Source organism: Eptatretus burgeri, chromosome 8, assembly GCF_056783735.1.
Source record: "Eptatretus burgeri isolate ZD-2024b chromosome 8, Ebu_testis_v1, whole genome shotgun sequence".
NCBI lineage: Eukaryota > Metazoa > Chordata > Myxini > Myxiniformes > Myxinidae > Eptatretus > Eptatretus burgeri.
The window spans coordinates 53991621-54009806 of NC_140968.1; the positions used below are offsets into that span (position 1 = coordinate 53991621).

The 18186-nt window shown below is 45.4% G+C and overlaps 2 protein-coding genes across 4 annotated transcripts in view; one reads left to right on the plus strand and one right to left on the minus strand.

Moving 5' to 3' along the window:
* SCPEP1 (serine carboxypeptidase 1) overlaps positions 1-5650 on the minus strand; it is a 38969-nt gene extending 33319 nt beyond the window's left edge. Inside the window, exons 1-3 of the mRNA XM_085892079.1 lie at positions 5393-5650; positions 3752-3876; positions 3418-3507 (exon numbers count right to left, since the gene is read on the minus strand). Coding sequence (XP_085748205.1) covers positions 3418-3507; positions 3752-3876; positions 5393-5453 — 276 coding nt within the window. The 5' untranslated portion in view covers positions 5454-5650. The remainder of the gene's footprint in view (positions 1-3417; positions 3508-3751; positions 3877-5392) is intronic.
* Positions 5651-17687: 12037 nt separating this feature from the next.
* LOC147021764 (uncharacterized) overlaps positions 17688-18186 on the plus strand; it is a 55603-nt gene continuing 55104 nt past the window's right edge. Inside the window, exon 1 of one of the 3 annotated variants that reach the window (XM_085892074.1) lies at positions 17688-17879. In XM_085892074.1, the coding sequence (XP_085748200.1) occupies positions 17743-17879 (137 nt within the window). In that variant the 5' untranslated portion in view covers positions 17688-17742. Of the gene's footprint in view, positions 17880-18029; positions 18161-18186 lie in introns of those variants that run through there. The other 2 variants (XM_085892075.1, XM_085892076.1) reach the window with 2 other exon arrangements.

Here is an 18186-nt window from a genome sequence, read left to right on the forward strand (position 1 = left end):
TGGGGTGCCACCAAAACTGATCAACCTGATGTCTGAATTATACTCTGGGACTGAGAGTGCTGGGAGATGTGGTGATACCATCTCTGACTTATTTCCAGTTGCTACTGGAGTTTGTCAAGGGTGTGAACTGGTGCCCACACCTTTATGGACTGGATTCCAGGGAGGATGTCAGAGGGATCAACCAGGGATCTGAGATGGAGACTTAATTCCTTGTGTACCAGATCTCTTCGGAGGATCCTTGGCTATCGTTGGTCAGACTTTGTGTCCAACGAGCGGTTGCTGAGAGTGTCTCAAATGAGATCTGTTCCCTGCATAGTCCGTGAGCATCACCTTGAGCTGTATGGACATGTGGCTCATTTTCCTGATGCTGATCCTGCTCACCAGATTCTCTCAGCGAGGAAGCCTCGTGGGTGGAGGAGGCCAATGGGCTGACCACGTGCCTCATGGTTGCAGCAGGTTGATCAGCATCTCAAGAATATGGGGATGGGCCAGGCATCTGCCTGCGGGATGGCCAGACGGAGGCCCCTGGAGTTCTGACAAAGTGGATGCAGCGACGCGCTGCTCTGACGCATGCTCTCAAACCAGACCTGTTATATTGGGTGGTTTGCCTTTGCCTTCCCAGCAGTCGTTAGGGCAGTAATTTGGAGTTTGTTCATGGCGCTGGAAATAACCTGCCTACTCTACGTAAAGGACCCTGTGGGATCTTAACTATGTCAGTGGTTGGGAGACGTTGCTTAATGTCCACCTGATGGACAATGCACATATCAATGCATCATCCTGTCTGATCAGACACACCAAGATGGCAGTTTATAGCTGGGCTGAGATGAAAACACAGGCTGGACAGTTAAGAGGCAGGGGTGCATACCTCCAGGGCCTAGGCTGTCCTGACAGCCATATATTTATTGTAACAAGACTCTACTCTTAGTACTGCAGCATAGCAAACCAATTGTTCAAATTTGCATAAAAGCACCAAAATTGGTACACATGTTGAATAATGTATTCTGAACAATTCTAGATATGGAGCCACCCGAGATTTTGCCTTGGTCAGCCAAAGCTGATCAAGGCACAATCTCGGGTGGCTCCATATCTAGAATTGTTCGGAATACATTATTCTACATGTGTACCAATTTTGGTGCTTTTATGCAAATTTGAACAATTGATCTGAAATATCAGACTACGCTGCTGGACTATCTGAATGGAAGAGTCCGCAGAGTGGAGGCAGCACAGTAATTGGCAGTTAGAGGACTCCTGCCAATAAACAACTGATGTTTCAATGATGGATGAAATGGCAGTTTTGTGGATCTATGGAGACAAGGTTTTTAACTAAAATACACAAAGATATCTGAAGTATTGGAGATATGCAAAGAGAGAAGTAAGAAAAAAAAATGAAAAAAAAAAGGATGAGCCGTTGGCCAAAAAAAAGGATAATTTGATTTACTTATCCTGCCAACAGTATACTAAAAGCATTTTTGTTAATTTTAACTTGCCTTCACAAGGTGATAGTCCACTTTGTCTTCAACAAAAACCCCCAAAACGTCCGTTACCTCTTCGTAAGGACAGGGAATTCTGCAAAACTAGTCATAGAAGGGGGTCTGCTGAAGACCAAGGCGGTAGCTTTGTTGTTTAGATATAGGTATATAGCTCAGCACTGTCCATGCTACAACATTCAGCAAGTAATTACCTGGACCTTTATGTGAGCTCTCAACACAATTTATTGACAACCGTATTATTTTGGCCTATAAGTTGATATGGAGTAAAAGTCAAATTAGCTAATTTCCCCATTTTTCTTTCAATCATTCATAGATAAGTTAATTTGGAGTATGATATGAAGCTACATCTAAATCAACTACGTTAGTTAGCAAAACTGTCATTCAGAACAAGAGGTGTTAATTCCTCCCTGACACACAACACAGCGGTGTACAGTACTTCCAGTCATGAATATTAATGGACGTTTTCTCAATATTATTAGCTCACCTGGACTTTAGTCTGGGTTGAGCAGTGTCAGTAGGTGAGTGAGTGAGTGAGTCTTTAAACACTTCAGTCATTGTCGCTTGAACCAAACAGACGGGTTTGATGAAACTTGGCCATAAGCTTTGTATCCGATGCCCAATGAAGGTGCATTGACCACATCAAAATCTGCGCTCATTAAGGGTGTCTACGAGGGGGTGGGGTGTTTGACCCTCCCAAAATACGTATTTCCAATCTTCTCAAAAAAGATTTTTAAAAAACAGGGTCTCGGAGGTTCTGCAGGGGGTTTGAGTCCCCCAAAATAAGTATTTGCTCTCTTCTCCAAAACTACACACACAATTTCAATGAAACTTGATGACAACCTTCATCACCCGTTATGTACTAAAGTTTGTTCACAGCATTAAAAAGAAATAAATGAAATCAGGGTCTAATAAGGGGGTTTCGAGTGACTGTTGCTCCTGATCCAGGTGAGCTTAAGGATGCATGGTCCTTTTTTATTTTAATTACTTTGTGGGATGACCTTTCAGATAAATTTGGAATGTAAATAGCTTTTCAACACGTTTGTCATCATATAGAGGTCTGCAATTCATTTAAAACAAGAGCGAAAATTGCTTTGCAATACATGTCCCCTACCTATGTGATATTTTCTAAGTCCATAAAGGGCATTACTCTGAAAATTGACAAAATGCCTTAAGTTACAGAACAAGTTTGAGTTTCATCATAACAAAGCCATGTACCAAGTTTCAATTGAATATGTTAAAGGGTAAGGGGAAAAAAGTCTGAAAAACCACAGGTGTGACAGGCGGATGGACGTTCAGATGGAGAGCAAACCTATAGTTTCCTTAGATGAAACTGGTAGCGGACGAACAAGCTGAAGAATCATCGTCAGTACTAGCTCATAGCACATTACATTTTCTCAGTCCCGAACACATTTCTCGCTGACACTATATTTCCTGTGCACGGCCATATTCCTTAGTGAACTTAACAACCTTCAACTTCAAAGCTGCCGTGTACAAGTTGCGTGACTTTACGTGAGGCATTTTGAGACGAGGTAGTAAGGATGGATACATATGATTAAAGGATTTAAAGGAAGGGATCAAATGCAATTAGTGAGTGCATGCTCGTTATTGATTGGATAATATCACATGCATCATTGAGCACATTAACATTTAATTGGTCACCCAATCGGAAAAAGTTCTAGGCAATGATTTCTGAAATGAGTTTTAAATTCACAATTCATTTCAGAAAAATATCACTTTACAATTTTTATGGAATTCAATATCTTAAACTATAGTTAAGTCGAATCTGAGTACAAATCAAGGCCTGGACTTCTGGGAAACAAGTATCGAATTGTGTGCCAAAAAATTAAAGTAATATGAAGTAAATGTTTTCTTGTATTTCCAATTTAATCCACAAAATAATCAAAATGAAACTTAAGCTTGGTCTTACCCAGGTCGTATCTCGGTATTTCAGATCGACATCAAACGGTCCAATTTCACCAAAGTTCCCAAAGCCACATCCTGATGCCCCTGGTCCACCCTGTAAAACACCAATGGTAAGGTCTTCATGGTTGGCAATAGAAACATTTAAACAAGCAGACATTGAAGTAGATTGTGAACATCCCTATGTTTTTTCTTCATTTCATACGAGCCCAACAACACGACACTCAGCACCTTAACATCACTTTTGCATTCTAAAAATTAAACTATATACATTTTTAAATGAGAGAATATCACAAATCATTTTCAAAGCCATGGAAGTACTGTCGATGCAAATGCTATACCTGCAGCCAGAGAATCAGAGGATAATTTTCATAATCTTGTGCCTTGTACAACCACCAAAACAAGTGGGCTTCAGGTCTCACTGTGGTATAGCCCCAGGATTCTGTTCCCGTACATGGCACGGCATCTTCAACAACAACAACAACAACAACAACGACAGTCACACCTCCAATGAAATGAAAACACAGAGAGGAAAAGGTAGTTTGGACACTCAAGTTTCTCACAACACAAGAGAAAAATAAAACATATCCTGTATGAATGTATGTGTGTTTACATATAAATATAAATCAACCCCATCGATCGTGCAATCCAATCCATGTGCAGTGCATGCTTACCAACCAAAACAAAGAGTAAAAATAATAATATCAGGACGTACCAAAAGTACACCACATGGCAGATGAAAAATCAGAAAGTTATTAATTAATTAGGCAGCACAGTGTACAGTGGATTAGACGAGACGGGCACTCGGTTGAGCGCATACCTTCGCCACATAATGCCTGATCCACGAGAACATATGGGACCCAATACATTTTTGAAATATCATGCTATACAGCACTATATCGTTTTTGGCTCCATCTCTCAATGGTGAATCACTTTGAAAATTAAATAATCCTCGTATCCAGATCCAGATTCGGATCTTCACCAAAATCGAATCAATTCGTCCTTGTCACACACCCAACCTGTCCACCAAGTGTCATCCGAATCCATCCACAACTTTTTGAGATATCCTGCACACGGATAAACAGGCAAACAGACAGACAGAAAGGGGGTGAAAAGATAACTTCCTTCACCTTTGGTGGCGGAGGTAAAAGATCCAGTCACAGGTTCACAAGATTGTGATTTTTCATATCTCAACTCAGTGTAAAATAGTTCTGACTATAAAGGACTCACTCACTCACGTGCAGACACTGCTCCATGGTATAAGTCTACCGGCCTGACCATCCAAGCTAGTGGGGCTCACAAGGCATGGACTACATACAGCCAATAAAGAAAAACTATCAAGGGCAATTCTGATATTGTGGCCGGCCAGCACAGTGTCAACCACCCTTTATACCTTCCTGGGACACCATTTGGTTCTTATTTTCAGTATTTCGGTCATGATGCAACTGACCTGTACTTAAAGTGTGACCTTCTTCTTATGACACCCAATTAACGTGGTGACAGCGTGACCTCAACATGCTCTGGAAGCCATCTCAGGCATATTTAAATAATTAAAACCTCTTAGCTTCAGGGGGAGTCGCTCCCTGACCACCACAATGGGGGGCTACGGCAGCCCCCTTGGATCCTGCCTGGGTGTCCCTTTTTTCCATGAGAGCTGGTCATCCTGAATTGAGAAAATGCTCGAAGATAGCTCCACAGGGTATTACCACATGGTCCACCACCCACATGGATGATGCGGGCACAAGTTTTAACTGGGGGATGACAGGATACGGGATCCTGAATTGGGACGGAGGACCTGATGACCGGTCTTCAGTACGTGCCGAAAAAAAAAAACACACAATACGAACCAAACTCGAACCACTGGACTTGCAAAATGGACACGATAATGAAAACAATCATTTGAAACAATCCCTTCATGAATCGCCTCACGCTTTACCTCGAGCAGAATGCATGCCATGACGCGGTCACGCGCGCAAACTCACCCGAGCAGCAAATGCAGAGGTAGCCCAGCAAAGCGACTGAAAGGGCGTAAAACGGCAACATCACTTCACTCGCTGTTCTCCTAATTCTGGGGCCGCAAGTCTCGTGATCGTCTCGTTTTGTTGTTTTGTTTCTTGTGACGTCACGTATCTCTCGCGCTCGTCGATTTGCTTCCTCAAGCTGCGGCAATCACTCCCTCCGAAAGCGAGAGCGCGAGCACATATTGAAGCTCATGCCGTGAAGCGCGTAATAACGTCATCGCGTAATGACGTCATCGCGCGTTTTGTTTAAAAAAAAAAATTTCCTCCCGTTTTCATCAGCTGCATTTCATATTTAATGAATTGAAACATTGTTGGAACGATTAACTTTTTTCCTGCTGTGTTGACGACACGAAACATATTTCTGGTGCACGTAATGCCATGTGGAACACACACGACTACCTAGTTGAAATCTGGAATGTGTGTCGGTAGTGAGTGGTTCCGGAGGAGGTTGATTTTGGTAATCCACAGGGGTAGTGCAGTTTTTAACCGCATCTTCGATCTACTGGAGCATTGCTGCCCAATGGAGCACTTCCTGAGCCCTCTGTTTGCACTTTACAATGGCAATGCCAAGGTGAGAGCTGTGCTTGAGGGAGAGCATGTGCTGACAGAGCCAAAGGTGCCATGATTACCGAACACACACACACACACACACACACACACACACACACACACACACACACACACACACACACACACACACACACACACACACACACACACACACACACACACACACACACACACACACACCTTAAAACACGATCCCATCGGAGACACCTCACTCACTTTGAGTCCCAGTCAGAGGCCGATTTAAGTTGAACAGCCCGTGGGACATTCGAGTAGTAGAGTCTATGTGATATCCCCCCCTTAACCTTGAAATGTAGTTGGAAGAGAATTTTTTTTTTTTTTAAACAGCATTGCTGTGTATAGATCTATAAACATTTCACTCCATCGCTTTTTTTAAAAAAACAAGATAAATTCAAAGTAAAATATTTTAAACTACAAGGGCACTCGGGAGAGCACACACATACCTCCACCAAGCTGATTGGCTTACGTTTTGTATCTCACTGATAGGCCGGATCTGGATTCGGACCTGAACTAAAATTTAATCGGCTTGTTATTGTCACCTAAGCAACTCACCCATCAAGTTTCGTCCGAATCCGTCCACAACTTTTTCACATATCGTGCCATCACTCAATGGTGAAAACTTTGGTTCGTCATGGGTGATGAAGATTGTGGTCAAGTTTCATCGAAATTGTGCGTGTGGTTTTGGAGAAGAAAGCAAATACATATTTTGGGGGGAAACTCCAACTGTGACTCCGTAGACTCCCTTAGACCCTGATATTATTAAATGGTGTTGAACAATCTTTGGTACATCATGGGTGATGAAGGTGGTGGTCAAGTTTCATCTAAATTGTGTGTGTGGTTTTGGAGAAGAAAGAAAATACATATTTTGGGGGGCAACTCCAACTGTGCCTCCATAGACCCCCTTAGACCCTGATATTATTAAATGGTGTTGAACAATCTTTGGTACATCATGGGTGATGAAGGTGGTGGTCAAGTTTCATCGGAATTGTGTTTGTGGTTTTTGAGAAGAAAGCAAATACATATTTTGGGGGGAAACTCCAACTGTACCCCCGTAGACCCCCTTAGACCCTGATATTATTAAATGGTGTTGAACAAACTGTAGTACGTCACAGGTGATGAAGGTGGTGGTCAAGTTTCATCAGAATTGTGTGTGTCGTTTCTGAGCAGAAACAAATACCTCTTTTGTGGGGACAACCTCCCCTGTAAACCCCTTTCAACCCCAACTTTTTTTTTTAATGGTATGAACAATCTTTGGTACATCATGGGTGATGTGGGTGGTGGTCAAGTTTCATCAGAATTGTGTGTGTAGTTTCTTAAGAAGAAACAAATACTTCTTTTGGGGGAGGGGGGGGAGGCAACCTCCTCTGTAGACCCCCTCAGATCCCGATTTTTTTTTGATACCGTCAACAAGCTTTGGTTTGTCATCGGTGATGAAGGATGTGGTCAAGTCAAGATGAAGGATGTGGTCAAGTTTCATGTGTAGTTTCAGAGAAGAAAGTAAAAACCTATTTTGGGGGGCAACCCCCCCTCCCCCATGCACCTCCTTAGACCTTGATTTTTTTGTCATGTCATGAACGAACTTTGGTACATCATGGGTGATGAAAGTTGTGGTAAAATTTCATTGAAATTGTAAGTGTAGTTTCAGAGAAGAAGTTGCTAGTATTTGTGGACAGACAGATGGACTAATGGATGGACAACGCGCCATCCACATAAGTTCCCGAGAACTACGTTCCAGATGAGCTCATAATGAACATTAGAATTTACACTTAAAATCACATCATGGAACAAACTGTTCCAGATTTGAAATATATTACGTTCTAGTTCTCGATGAAAAATAAGAATAAATATTTCTGATGTAGGCAAAGGCTAAAAGGAAACTACGCAGAGAGTGGGCAGATTGTTCTTTCACTGGGAACCGTCAGGCAGTTTGAGACACTCGGGATGTGAGTGAGACATCAAGGTTGATTGGAGCTGAACGAGTTGTCGAGTATGTCAGGTAGCCCTCGTGCTCAGCACACGTACATTCCAGCCCTGATTTTTGCCTACAAGGGTGCTGGCTGGCTCTGACGCGAGTGACCTTGACCGCGAGTGACCTTGACCGTGCACCAATGAGTTTGCTTCTTTGCCTCATGTTTTCCCCATGAGGCGTGCTGCCATCGTACGTTTCCCCAATGTGATCTCCTGTTACTTTTCTTCATCCCAGCTTGAGGTTTCTTCTTTGCTAACCCATTTATCCCCACTTATGGATATGGTGTTGTTAGTTCCTTCATCACCCGTTGACGTGACGCGGTAACATGTCAGTGTCAGTGAGATAATCGACATCAATCCTCTCCACCCGAAAACGCCTCGGTTCGGACAAAGCCGGACAAGGGTGTGGCTTCCCAGGTAGCGAGACGGCGTGGGTACTTTGATAAATTGGAATAGACAAATAAACCCAACCCCATGCCATAAAAATATTGGCGTCCACGGTCCATTAAACGACCTGTCGACTTCAGAGTTATCCGGAGTGACGACCTTCAATTCCGGGTGTTGGGAGGGAGACAGTCCAACTGCTCCATCTCACGGTAGTTCCCCGCTCCCGAACCCAGCACTGCAACAATATAACCAGTTAAGAAGATGAACTTCTTTACAGCCCTGTTATAATTACTAAGTATGTGTTCTGTGTCGGTTTGTCAGGGTTCGGGTCCCGGATTATGCCCAAGTCATCATCAATGTTTATGAAATTATTATGGAGCTGTGCTGTATTTTATTGTGCTTATTATTACCATTAAATTATTTAACACTCATTTTGGGACATTTTATCTCCCGTCATCGGGGTATTAGCTTGGTAGAGTGGACGAGTTCAGGTGCGTAGCCCATTTTCCCACCAACGACTTTGACTCGGTCAATCAACGTTCTGTTGTTCTGAGGCTCCGCAGCACATGTACATTGTGGTGAATGGAACAACCACCTTTGTGCCTTTTCAAGCATGTGACAATATTTGATATATTGTTACGAATCTGGAAACCATTCGCATTCACACAAACAGTTGACCCAAAGTTTAGTTATTTTGTTAAGTATATGTGGATAGTTAGAATCCCTCCCCTATGTCTAATGGGAATTTCATGTGTGTGCTGTGAGTTTCTTTCTAGTTAGTTTTCTACATCAATCCTCTCCACTCCTTCAGCTCCATTACGCATGTGTTCAAGGGCACGAACGTGGATGGAGTTTGCATCGCTTCAGGGCCGACTCCGCCCCAGCAAGATGGAATGTTCCTCTTATCCAATCGGGGGTGAGATCGCCTCAGCTCTGACTCCGCCCCATCAAAGAAGAATGTCTCCCCTGTCGACGCTGGGGAAGGCAAAAGAGCCTCTCCCAGGGGAGGAGCACCAAGACACCGACACGCCCCTCCTCCAATCGCGGCTGGCCACTACGACACCCGAAAACGCCCCGTCCAATCCGGAGGCGAGTTAACCGAGAACGGATCCCTCCACCCCGCACAGGGGAGGGATAAGAAGGATCGCGAGCTGTATCCAGGCCATGAGTCGGTGGTTCCTTGGTTCCTTGCTTCTGGTCTGCTGGGCTCTCCTGGTCATCGCTCATCGTTCGTGGCTGGTCGGGTCATTCGTAGGATCCTGGCTGCGCTCGTTGGAACCTGGTTCGTGGGTTCGAGTCCCACCGTAGTGGGTTGTGTTGGAGCGCTCGAGCTGGGGATCCCCGTTCCCTTCCACAGACTCCGAGCTCCACAAGTGCAAGTCAGTAAAACCGCACGAGGTGGCCAGGTACCCAACCAAACTCTAACCTCAACTTGCGTATTCTCTGCGGCTGGAGGGTCTGAATAAAGGCCAGCTGGCTCCATTTATTTTTGGGTGTGTGTCTGTGTCTGTGGCCAGTCTTGTAAGTAGAACTGCTAAGTGATTGCCATTGCACATTTGCCTGCATTTATATTTGTGATTAAGTCTGCTGTGTGTCTCCCTCCCTATTGCCTATTGTAAATAAATAACTGTTAAATGTTCCAGTTCGTTTTCTGTGTTTTATTTCATTTACCCAGTATGGTTCGGGCTTGAAAATTAGGGAGGCCGATTGTGCCATAAATTGCTATTTGGACCGGCGCGGCTTTGGTAATTCCCGCTCGGTTACGCCGCATCTGAGTCAGTAACAGCGACTCGGTTTGGACAAAGCCGGCCGAGGGTGTGGCTTCCCAGGTAGCGAGACGGCGTGGGTATTGAGGTAAATTGGAATAGACAAATAAACGCAACCCCATGCCGTAAAAATATTGGTGTCCACGGTCCATTATGCGACCGGTCGACTTCGGAGTTATCCGGAGTGATGACCTTCAATTCTGGGTGTTCGGAGGGGAGACGGCCCAACTGCTCCATCTCACGGTCGTTCCCCGCCGCCGAACCCGGCACTACAACAATATAACCAGTTAATAACGGGCTGATATAGCCCAAAATCTCGACACAGGCGATGCTCCCATGAACAAGATGCTCGCCGCCCCCCTCAAAAACAAAATGGAGGACAATACTCGAGGTTCCAATATTTTCCTTTTCTGTCTCTCTCTGTCTGTCTGTCTGTCTGTCTGTCTGTCTGTCTCTCTCTGTCTGTCTCTCTCTGTCTCTGTCTCTGTCTCTCTCTTTCTCTCTCTGTGTTTCTCTCTGTGTCTCTCTCTGTGTCTCTCTCTGTGTCTCTCTCTGTGTCTCTCTCTGTGTCTCTCTCTCTCTCTCTCTCTCTCTCTCTCTCTCTCTCTCTCTCTCTCTCTCTCTCTCTCTCTCTCTCTCTCTCTCTCTCTCTCTCTCTCTCTCTCTCTCTCTCTCTCTCTCTCTCTCTCTCTCTCTCTCTCTCTCCCTCCCTCCCCTCTCTCTCTCCCCCTCTCTCTCTCTCTCTCTCTCTCTCTCTCTCTCTCTCTCTCTCTCTCTCTCTCTCTCTCTCTCTCTCTCTCTCTCTCTCTATATATATATATATATATATATATATATATATATATATATATATATATATATATATATATGTTGTTGAAGATTTCCACCCGTTCGGCGTGCGGACGACCGCCTGAGCCCAATTGCAGCCGCGCGCGTCCACCGAACGCGCAATCTAGTTGTAGCTTCCGGATCAATGCCGAAACCCAGCTACGGGTGTTTTTAACACACCATAAGCCAGCCAATCCCTCTGTCCACGCACTACAGGGTTGATCGCCGAATTGTCGATGTACCTAATTATTCGCGCAGACAGAGATACCGGGAGTTTATACCTTGACGGCGCCTGCACGAAAACGAGCCACTTAAGCAGCTCGTTCCTATGCGATTGCCGAGCGGTTTTATATTGCCAAGTCCCGTCGGACCAGATGTACGTTTTATTGGCTTGATAATCAGCCAGCTAATATTCCGAAGGCATCATGGCAGTTAATGACAGAAAGTGACACAACGAGCAGGCTAACATTCAAACAGTAGGGGTATTTATTTTTACACATAAGCAGTCAATGAAGCAATGGGGGCTCAGGGACAAGACACGAGCAAAAACCTACAGCCGATGTCTATTATCATGTACACAATCATGCACTTAATCAGTTCTACTTCGGAAGACAAGGCGCCACAGACTTTCATCCAAAACTCAAGAAAGAAAGAACCGGGCTCGTGAGCCTTTATAATTTCTCAGAGCCGGGATGACCGAAGGGGCTCCGAGAGACCGGGCGGGAAACCTGGCCACCCTCGTGGTGACTCAATGGGTCCTTGTTCGGCGACCCTCGGTGTCTTTGCCTGAACCCCCGAGCTCCGACTGACTCCCTTGGTCGTCCGGCCTCCACTGCGGCCTGGTTTAGCCGACGACACGCTGGAGGAGCGGACGGGTCTCGACTCCGGCCTCCTGGTTGCGCCGGCGAACCCCCAGCGAACCAACTGCCGGCACTCCAACACTCCGAAGTCCGAACTCTCCAGCTCTCAATGGGGCATCTCTCCACTCCCAACGCCAACTGCCTTTTCGGCCAGCGGACGCGGCTTTTTATCGCTCCAAGGCGAGGGCCGCTTTTTCACCTTTTCTTTTCGGCTTTTTCACCAGAAATCAGTGCCCTCCCCTCTTTCACCTTTGAACCTTTACCCAGGCTGGATCCGCCCCTCCCACCTCCAGGACGGTGGGGGGGGGGAATTCCAGGAGTCCTCGGCTGTCTCTCTTCGGAGCATTTGGTTTTTGTAACCGTCGCTTTTGTTCTCTTCTTCGGGTGGCTTTCTGGAAGTGTGCTTTTCGTTTGTAGAGATGTTGTGGTTGCAGTGTGGTTGGCGCTGTGGTGGGGATGGCATGGTTGTTGAGATGCTGTGGTGGTGGTGGTGGTGGTGGTGGTGGTGGAAGTGGCGTGGTTGTAGTGGTGTCGTTGAAGAGATGCTGTTTGTTTGAAATAAAAGATAGAAAAGAATAACACTACCTCAAAGATTCACAGCCCAGCACACGAGCAATGCCTGATATACATCGGTGGGGAATTCTAACCTGGAACACACACTTACCAAAATAACTGACATCTGGGGAATCTGGCTGGTGTTCTGTGAATTTCCACAACCGTAACAATATATATATATATATATATATATATATATATATATATATATATATATATATATATATATATATATATATATATATATATAATATAAACAGTATACCTTGTAGAAGAGGATTTCACAAGCAGGGTGATTCGTCGATGTCCTAACAAACAGGGGGCACTGCATCAATGGTTCAGCTGCACTCCCAGAAATTATGCAACCAGCAGCCACGGGCTGCACACAAAATGAATGATGAACGCATTGTTGCCAAATCTTCCGCGTTTGGCGGTACTGTACCACTTTTTGTATACTTGAACAGCCTACCAATTTTATTGCCAAATAATAGTGAAAAACACCGCTTTGACAAAAATTTCTCTCATCCAAGTTTTTGATGGATTTTGATGTTATGATAAGGTGTCTGTTGGCCTTTGGACGATTTCCCTCGATGCTGCGTGAAAAGACATATTCGTCATGTCATTGCATTTGATTGGCGGCAACAAGTATTCAAATCACGTGGCAGCAAATGACAAATGCTGTTCCATTTACAAGCATTATTGACCCCCCCCCCCCCCGAAACGTAGGATGTTTCTGATTGGTTTACCGACATGATCTAACTCAGGGAAAATCATTGTAGCAATGAGAACCGCACCCGTGATGTGTTCGTGTACACGAGGACTCACATGCACAGTACATGTACGAATGCTGGTGCTAAGCATCCCAGTGATATGAGGTAATTGAAGTAAATCTACCAAAACTCTAAAGTCTGTATTGGAGAGTAAGGCATGGCCAAGTCGATGTTTATCTTTCAATTTGAGTTTATATTTCACTCACTACTATGTATTGATGCGTCGACAGCTCAACTAACGTCAAGCTCACCTCACGGGGGGGGGGGGGGGGGTTAAATCCCACAATATTGCAAACAGCTTAACTCCTGTGAGTGTGGAGATGTTCAAAGTTAATGGCGGACAATGCGCGTGAGGACTAAGAAGAGATACAAGAACCTTAAAGCTTTTAAAACCAATGGGCTTATTCCCGAAACCCCAACTAATATCTCAGGGATGATTGACTGGCGGAGGGATATGACGGTGGGTTATGGTGGGAAAGAAAGGGGGACACGGAATCGATAATAAATAATTTTGTACAACGAGAACAAAACGAACCTAAAGGAGCAAAGCCAAAGGTGCCTCACACCAGATTCAATCACTGACGGGAAAGAGACAAAACCCGGGGACTCAGCTGTGGTGGTGGCGGGCACGAGCAGGCGGTGAGGAGACAATGAGAAGATTAAAACACACGGGCAGGTCGACGAACGGGGCAAGGCATATGATTGGGCGACAAAACAGCAAGCAGAGGCAGGCAGGCAGGATGACTTCCTCTCCTCAAAGACAATTCTCCTCACGAACTCTCTTTTCCTCCATTTTTACCTCAGACTCTACGAACTCCCCACAAGCCTCGTTCTTCTCAGGCTCTTTATCCTCCCTTGAGTTTTTTTTTACCTCAGCCTCTCTCCATCCTCTCAGACTTCCATGGTCCTCTCCTCTTGAACCCCAACCGCGAACCGCCGATTTGGCTCCTCCCTCCTCTCCCTGGGCAAAGGAAAACTCCGCTCCCCTCTCGGCGATCCGAGCTCACCCCTTGAGCGGCGACAAACGATCCTCCCTTTGCTCTCAACGCAATCCAAGCTCAGCCCTATTCACTCGCAAAGTCTCCTGTCGCCCCTGGTTGAGGTTGACATAGTGGTCATATGCATCATTTCCTTAACCATAATCTCTAATGAACGATTACCACGTACCACCCCCTCTATGGTGCACATTCGAACAAGACAATTCTTAAGCTAACGTTTCCCTACTTATTACATCGAGATTGATTAACTCCTCATACATGGACAATGCATGCTCCGCTATACATTCCTATCTGTTCTATGGAAATATCTAACCCCTCCTCCTCCCCCCCCCCCACAAATGTAACAATATGTTATGCAATGTAAAGTCCAAAACATATTCAGGAGTTACATGCAAAAACTACAACGGCACTCGATAGAGCGCACACCTCCGCCAGACTGAACAGGTTTTTAAAATATATATATATATATATATATATATATATATATATATATATATATATATATATATATATATATATATATATGGTATAGGCTCTTGTAAGAGCTAAGATGCAGAACAGACCAGTACACAACATAGCGAAGGGAACAGCAGGTGAAAGAGGAAACGCCAATGTCAGGGTGGAGAGGGAAAGTCGACGGAGACGGACAAACAAGGATGGAGGTAAAGTATGACAAGAAGTAACGGAGAATGGACAAAAGGGATACATAAGCAAAATTTTGGGAGGGAATGGGGGGGGTGTAGACAAGATCATGGCTTTGGATGGGGGATGACCTGAGATGGTGGTGAACAAATGTTCTGAAGACTGGGAGAGAAGAATATGATTGAAAAGTGTAGAAGGTGCATCCACAGGTGGAAAAGAGAGGAATAAATGAGTGAAGGTGAGCAGAGGTTCTGGATTTAGGCAGTTTCACAAGAAGGGGATTGCTGGCAGACCACATGCATCCTGTAGATACTTGCAGTGGTGGGGGGGGGGGGACAGAGCATGGAGAAGGCAGAGGGTGCAAGACCAGAAATGAGGCAGAAGAAGACAGAGGACACCACTGACTTTTCGGCTATGGCGAAGTGAAAGGCCCATCGACTGAACTTCATCATGAGAGATTTCAATGATATTGAAAGCCTTGGTAGCTAGGATGTCAAGCTGAGGAAGAGGTGAGGCAGGGGAGCCAGCCCAGAACGGAGAGCAGTACTCAATGTAGCTATGGAGGAAAGCCTTGAAGGTGTATAGGAGCTCAGGTTTGCCAAGAAAGGACTTTGCACAACAGGGGGTGCCCAGTCAGCATCTGGCTGTGGAGGCCAATTTTGAAATGTGGCTTACCCAAGAGAGATCATGGCTGAGAGTGAGACCCAAGAGTTTAAGTGACTGAAGCTCTTCAAGAGTCTTGTTGAGAAAGTAGATAGGAGGGTTAGTGGAACTGTCCTGAGGGGGAGAGAGAGAGAGAGAGCGAGAGAGAGCGAGAGAGAGAGAGAGAGAGAGAGAGAGAGAGAGAGAGAGAGAGAGAGAGAGAGAGAGAGAGAGAGAGAGAGAGAGAGAGAGAGAAAGAGAGAGAAAGAGAGAGAAAGAGAGAGAAAGAGAGAGAAAGAGAGAGAAAGAGAGAAAGAGAGAAAGAGAGAAAGAGAGAAAGAGAGAAAGAGAGAAAGAGATCTCAGGATTGAAAGACATGTTCTAAGTATTTGACCAGCTTGTCATTTTGTCAAGGTCTGAGAAGGGGGAAGAAGCTGCTGTCTGTCTGTCAGAAGGATGAGAGATGTCCTGGCAAAGAGTGGTCATCAGCAAAGAGATAAAGAGGATTTTCTAGAGTCAGTGAGATAATTGATGAAGATTAGGAATAACATGTGGAGTAGAACACTGCCTTGGGGTACTCCAGCCTTGACAGGGAGAGGACATGAAAGGGTTCCATTGAGAGCCACACCTTGACTACGAGAGAGGAGGATGTCGGTCATCCAAGAGTGGAGTTGGCCTTGGATTCCATGGGCAGACAGTTTGGAGAGCAAAGCAGGATGGCAGACTGTATCAAAATCTTGAGCGATGTCTGGAGAGATGGCCCTGATCTCATGTCTGATATTGAGGGCTTCCATCCATTGTTGGGTGAGTAGAAGCAGCATGTCCAAGGTCGAGTGACCATGTCTGAATCCGAATTGATGATTTGAGATTAAGCTGTTGGAGAAAAGGAATGATTTTATGTCAACTGCAATGATTGGAAGTAAGCTCTTTGATCTGTAGTTTAGAAGATCTGTTTTTGCACCTTTTTATGTAGTGCTGTGATCCAAGCAGACATAAGAAGACCTATGGTAAATGACTGGGTGAAAATGGCAAAGAGAGGAAGCACAAGAGCAGCGGAGCAGGTTTTTAGGACACGTGAGCTGATGAGCCGGCTCTAGGACACAGAGTCAGAGACTCAGAGACTCAGAGTTGAGTGCTGCCAGAAACTTCTCCCATTTTCAGGTGCAAAAGACACAGAATCGAGGAGCAGCTGCAGGTATGACTGGAGAGGGTAGAGAGAGATGCAGAATTGAGGCATTCGGCCTTCTCACGAGCAGAGTTGGTTTTGCATTAAACTATTAAAGTCTTAGAATGTATAAATTTAAGGTTTCAATTACAAAATCCCCTTACTGTGGGGGGAGGAGGAGGAGGGGGCGGGGGCACTCCTTTCCCAGACCCTCCTTCCTCAGTCGCTACATTCCCTCACACCACAGATCGTTTCCATCCCACCACTTTTCCTTCTCTCAATGTTGGCAATTATACGTGTTCCAAAGTGTTAAAAAGTGATGTCTGCCCAGAACTAGTTGAACAAGGAACTGAAACTCGAGGTCCCCCGCCTTTTGGGTGGAATGAGGAATCGATCCGTGGAAGATGAAAGCGAAATCGAGAACGGTTGTTGAAATACATCGTGCACATCGGGCAAGTCACCGAGATGGTTGCCATGGCAACATAATTCAGCCAATTACGGCCGTGATTTAATCGGGCTGAGATAATGTCATGAGGAATAGGTAGCTGCAATATAAAAGCGAAATGTTCAATATAAAAGCGAAATTTGTGAAATATCCCGAACTCAAAAGTAGTCGTCGATCGGTCGATCGGTCGGTCCTCATTTTAATGTCCCCGTGTATTCCCAACCTTGTTGAAGGGGCGGGGGACGAACAGGTAAGTTGTATTCAACCCTGATGAGCAGCCAGGACAACTGCAGGATACTTACCTGGTATCTCGTACCTGATGTGATGAACACATGAATATTTAATGATGCCGATTATTTGTTTCGGCGAAGGTCCGTCTCGTGCGGTGTAGCGGTTTCGGTCTCCATTGGCGGTGTAAATATGTTTTTCCTCCCCCCCCCCTTTAACCGAGTGTTATTATATCTTGGTACTATATCTACAATGTTTTGCTGTACTCCGTAGTTCGGTAAGACAGATTATGTGGATCATCGTCGATTTAGATGACATTAAAGTGCCACACAAGATGAGGAATGTTTCACAAGTTTCGTGCTCTGACGCTCACAGATGATCATTTCGCCTCCCCAGAAACCACACCTATAAGCTATAACCACACCCACTTACGTTTGTTGGACAAAGTGGTGCGGTTTCTTTGGTGTGCATGATCTCTAACACACCGTTAGTTCCCTTCTTCTTTCCCCTCCCCAGTCTTCACTCTCTCTTTCTCTCATTCAAACTCCTTCCCCAACGGTCTGACAGGCGTTTTCTGGATGAGGAAAACCGCGATCCGGCGGCCAGGTGAGTCCGCTGCACTCACCCGACCTGTGCGGACCTTCCCCGAGTGAGCTCAGGTAACAGGTAACAGCAGTTACCTGAGCTGATGGAAACCTGAGAGGCCGGAGGTGGGGGGAGGGGGCACACCGGCAGTTTCCTTCAGTGGGAAGTTTGTCAAAGGCGTGTGTGAGCAATCGGTGTTCTGTTGTCATCGCAGCGGACACGAAGAGCACATCACGCAGCACGTCCTCCTCCATCACGTGATCATCTTTCGACGACCCTCCTCCCAAAACCCAAGTACTCAGGTGGAAAACCGAAATGGACCAATCGA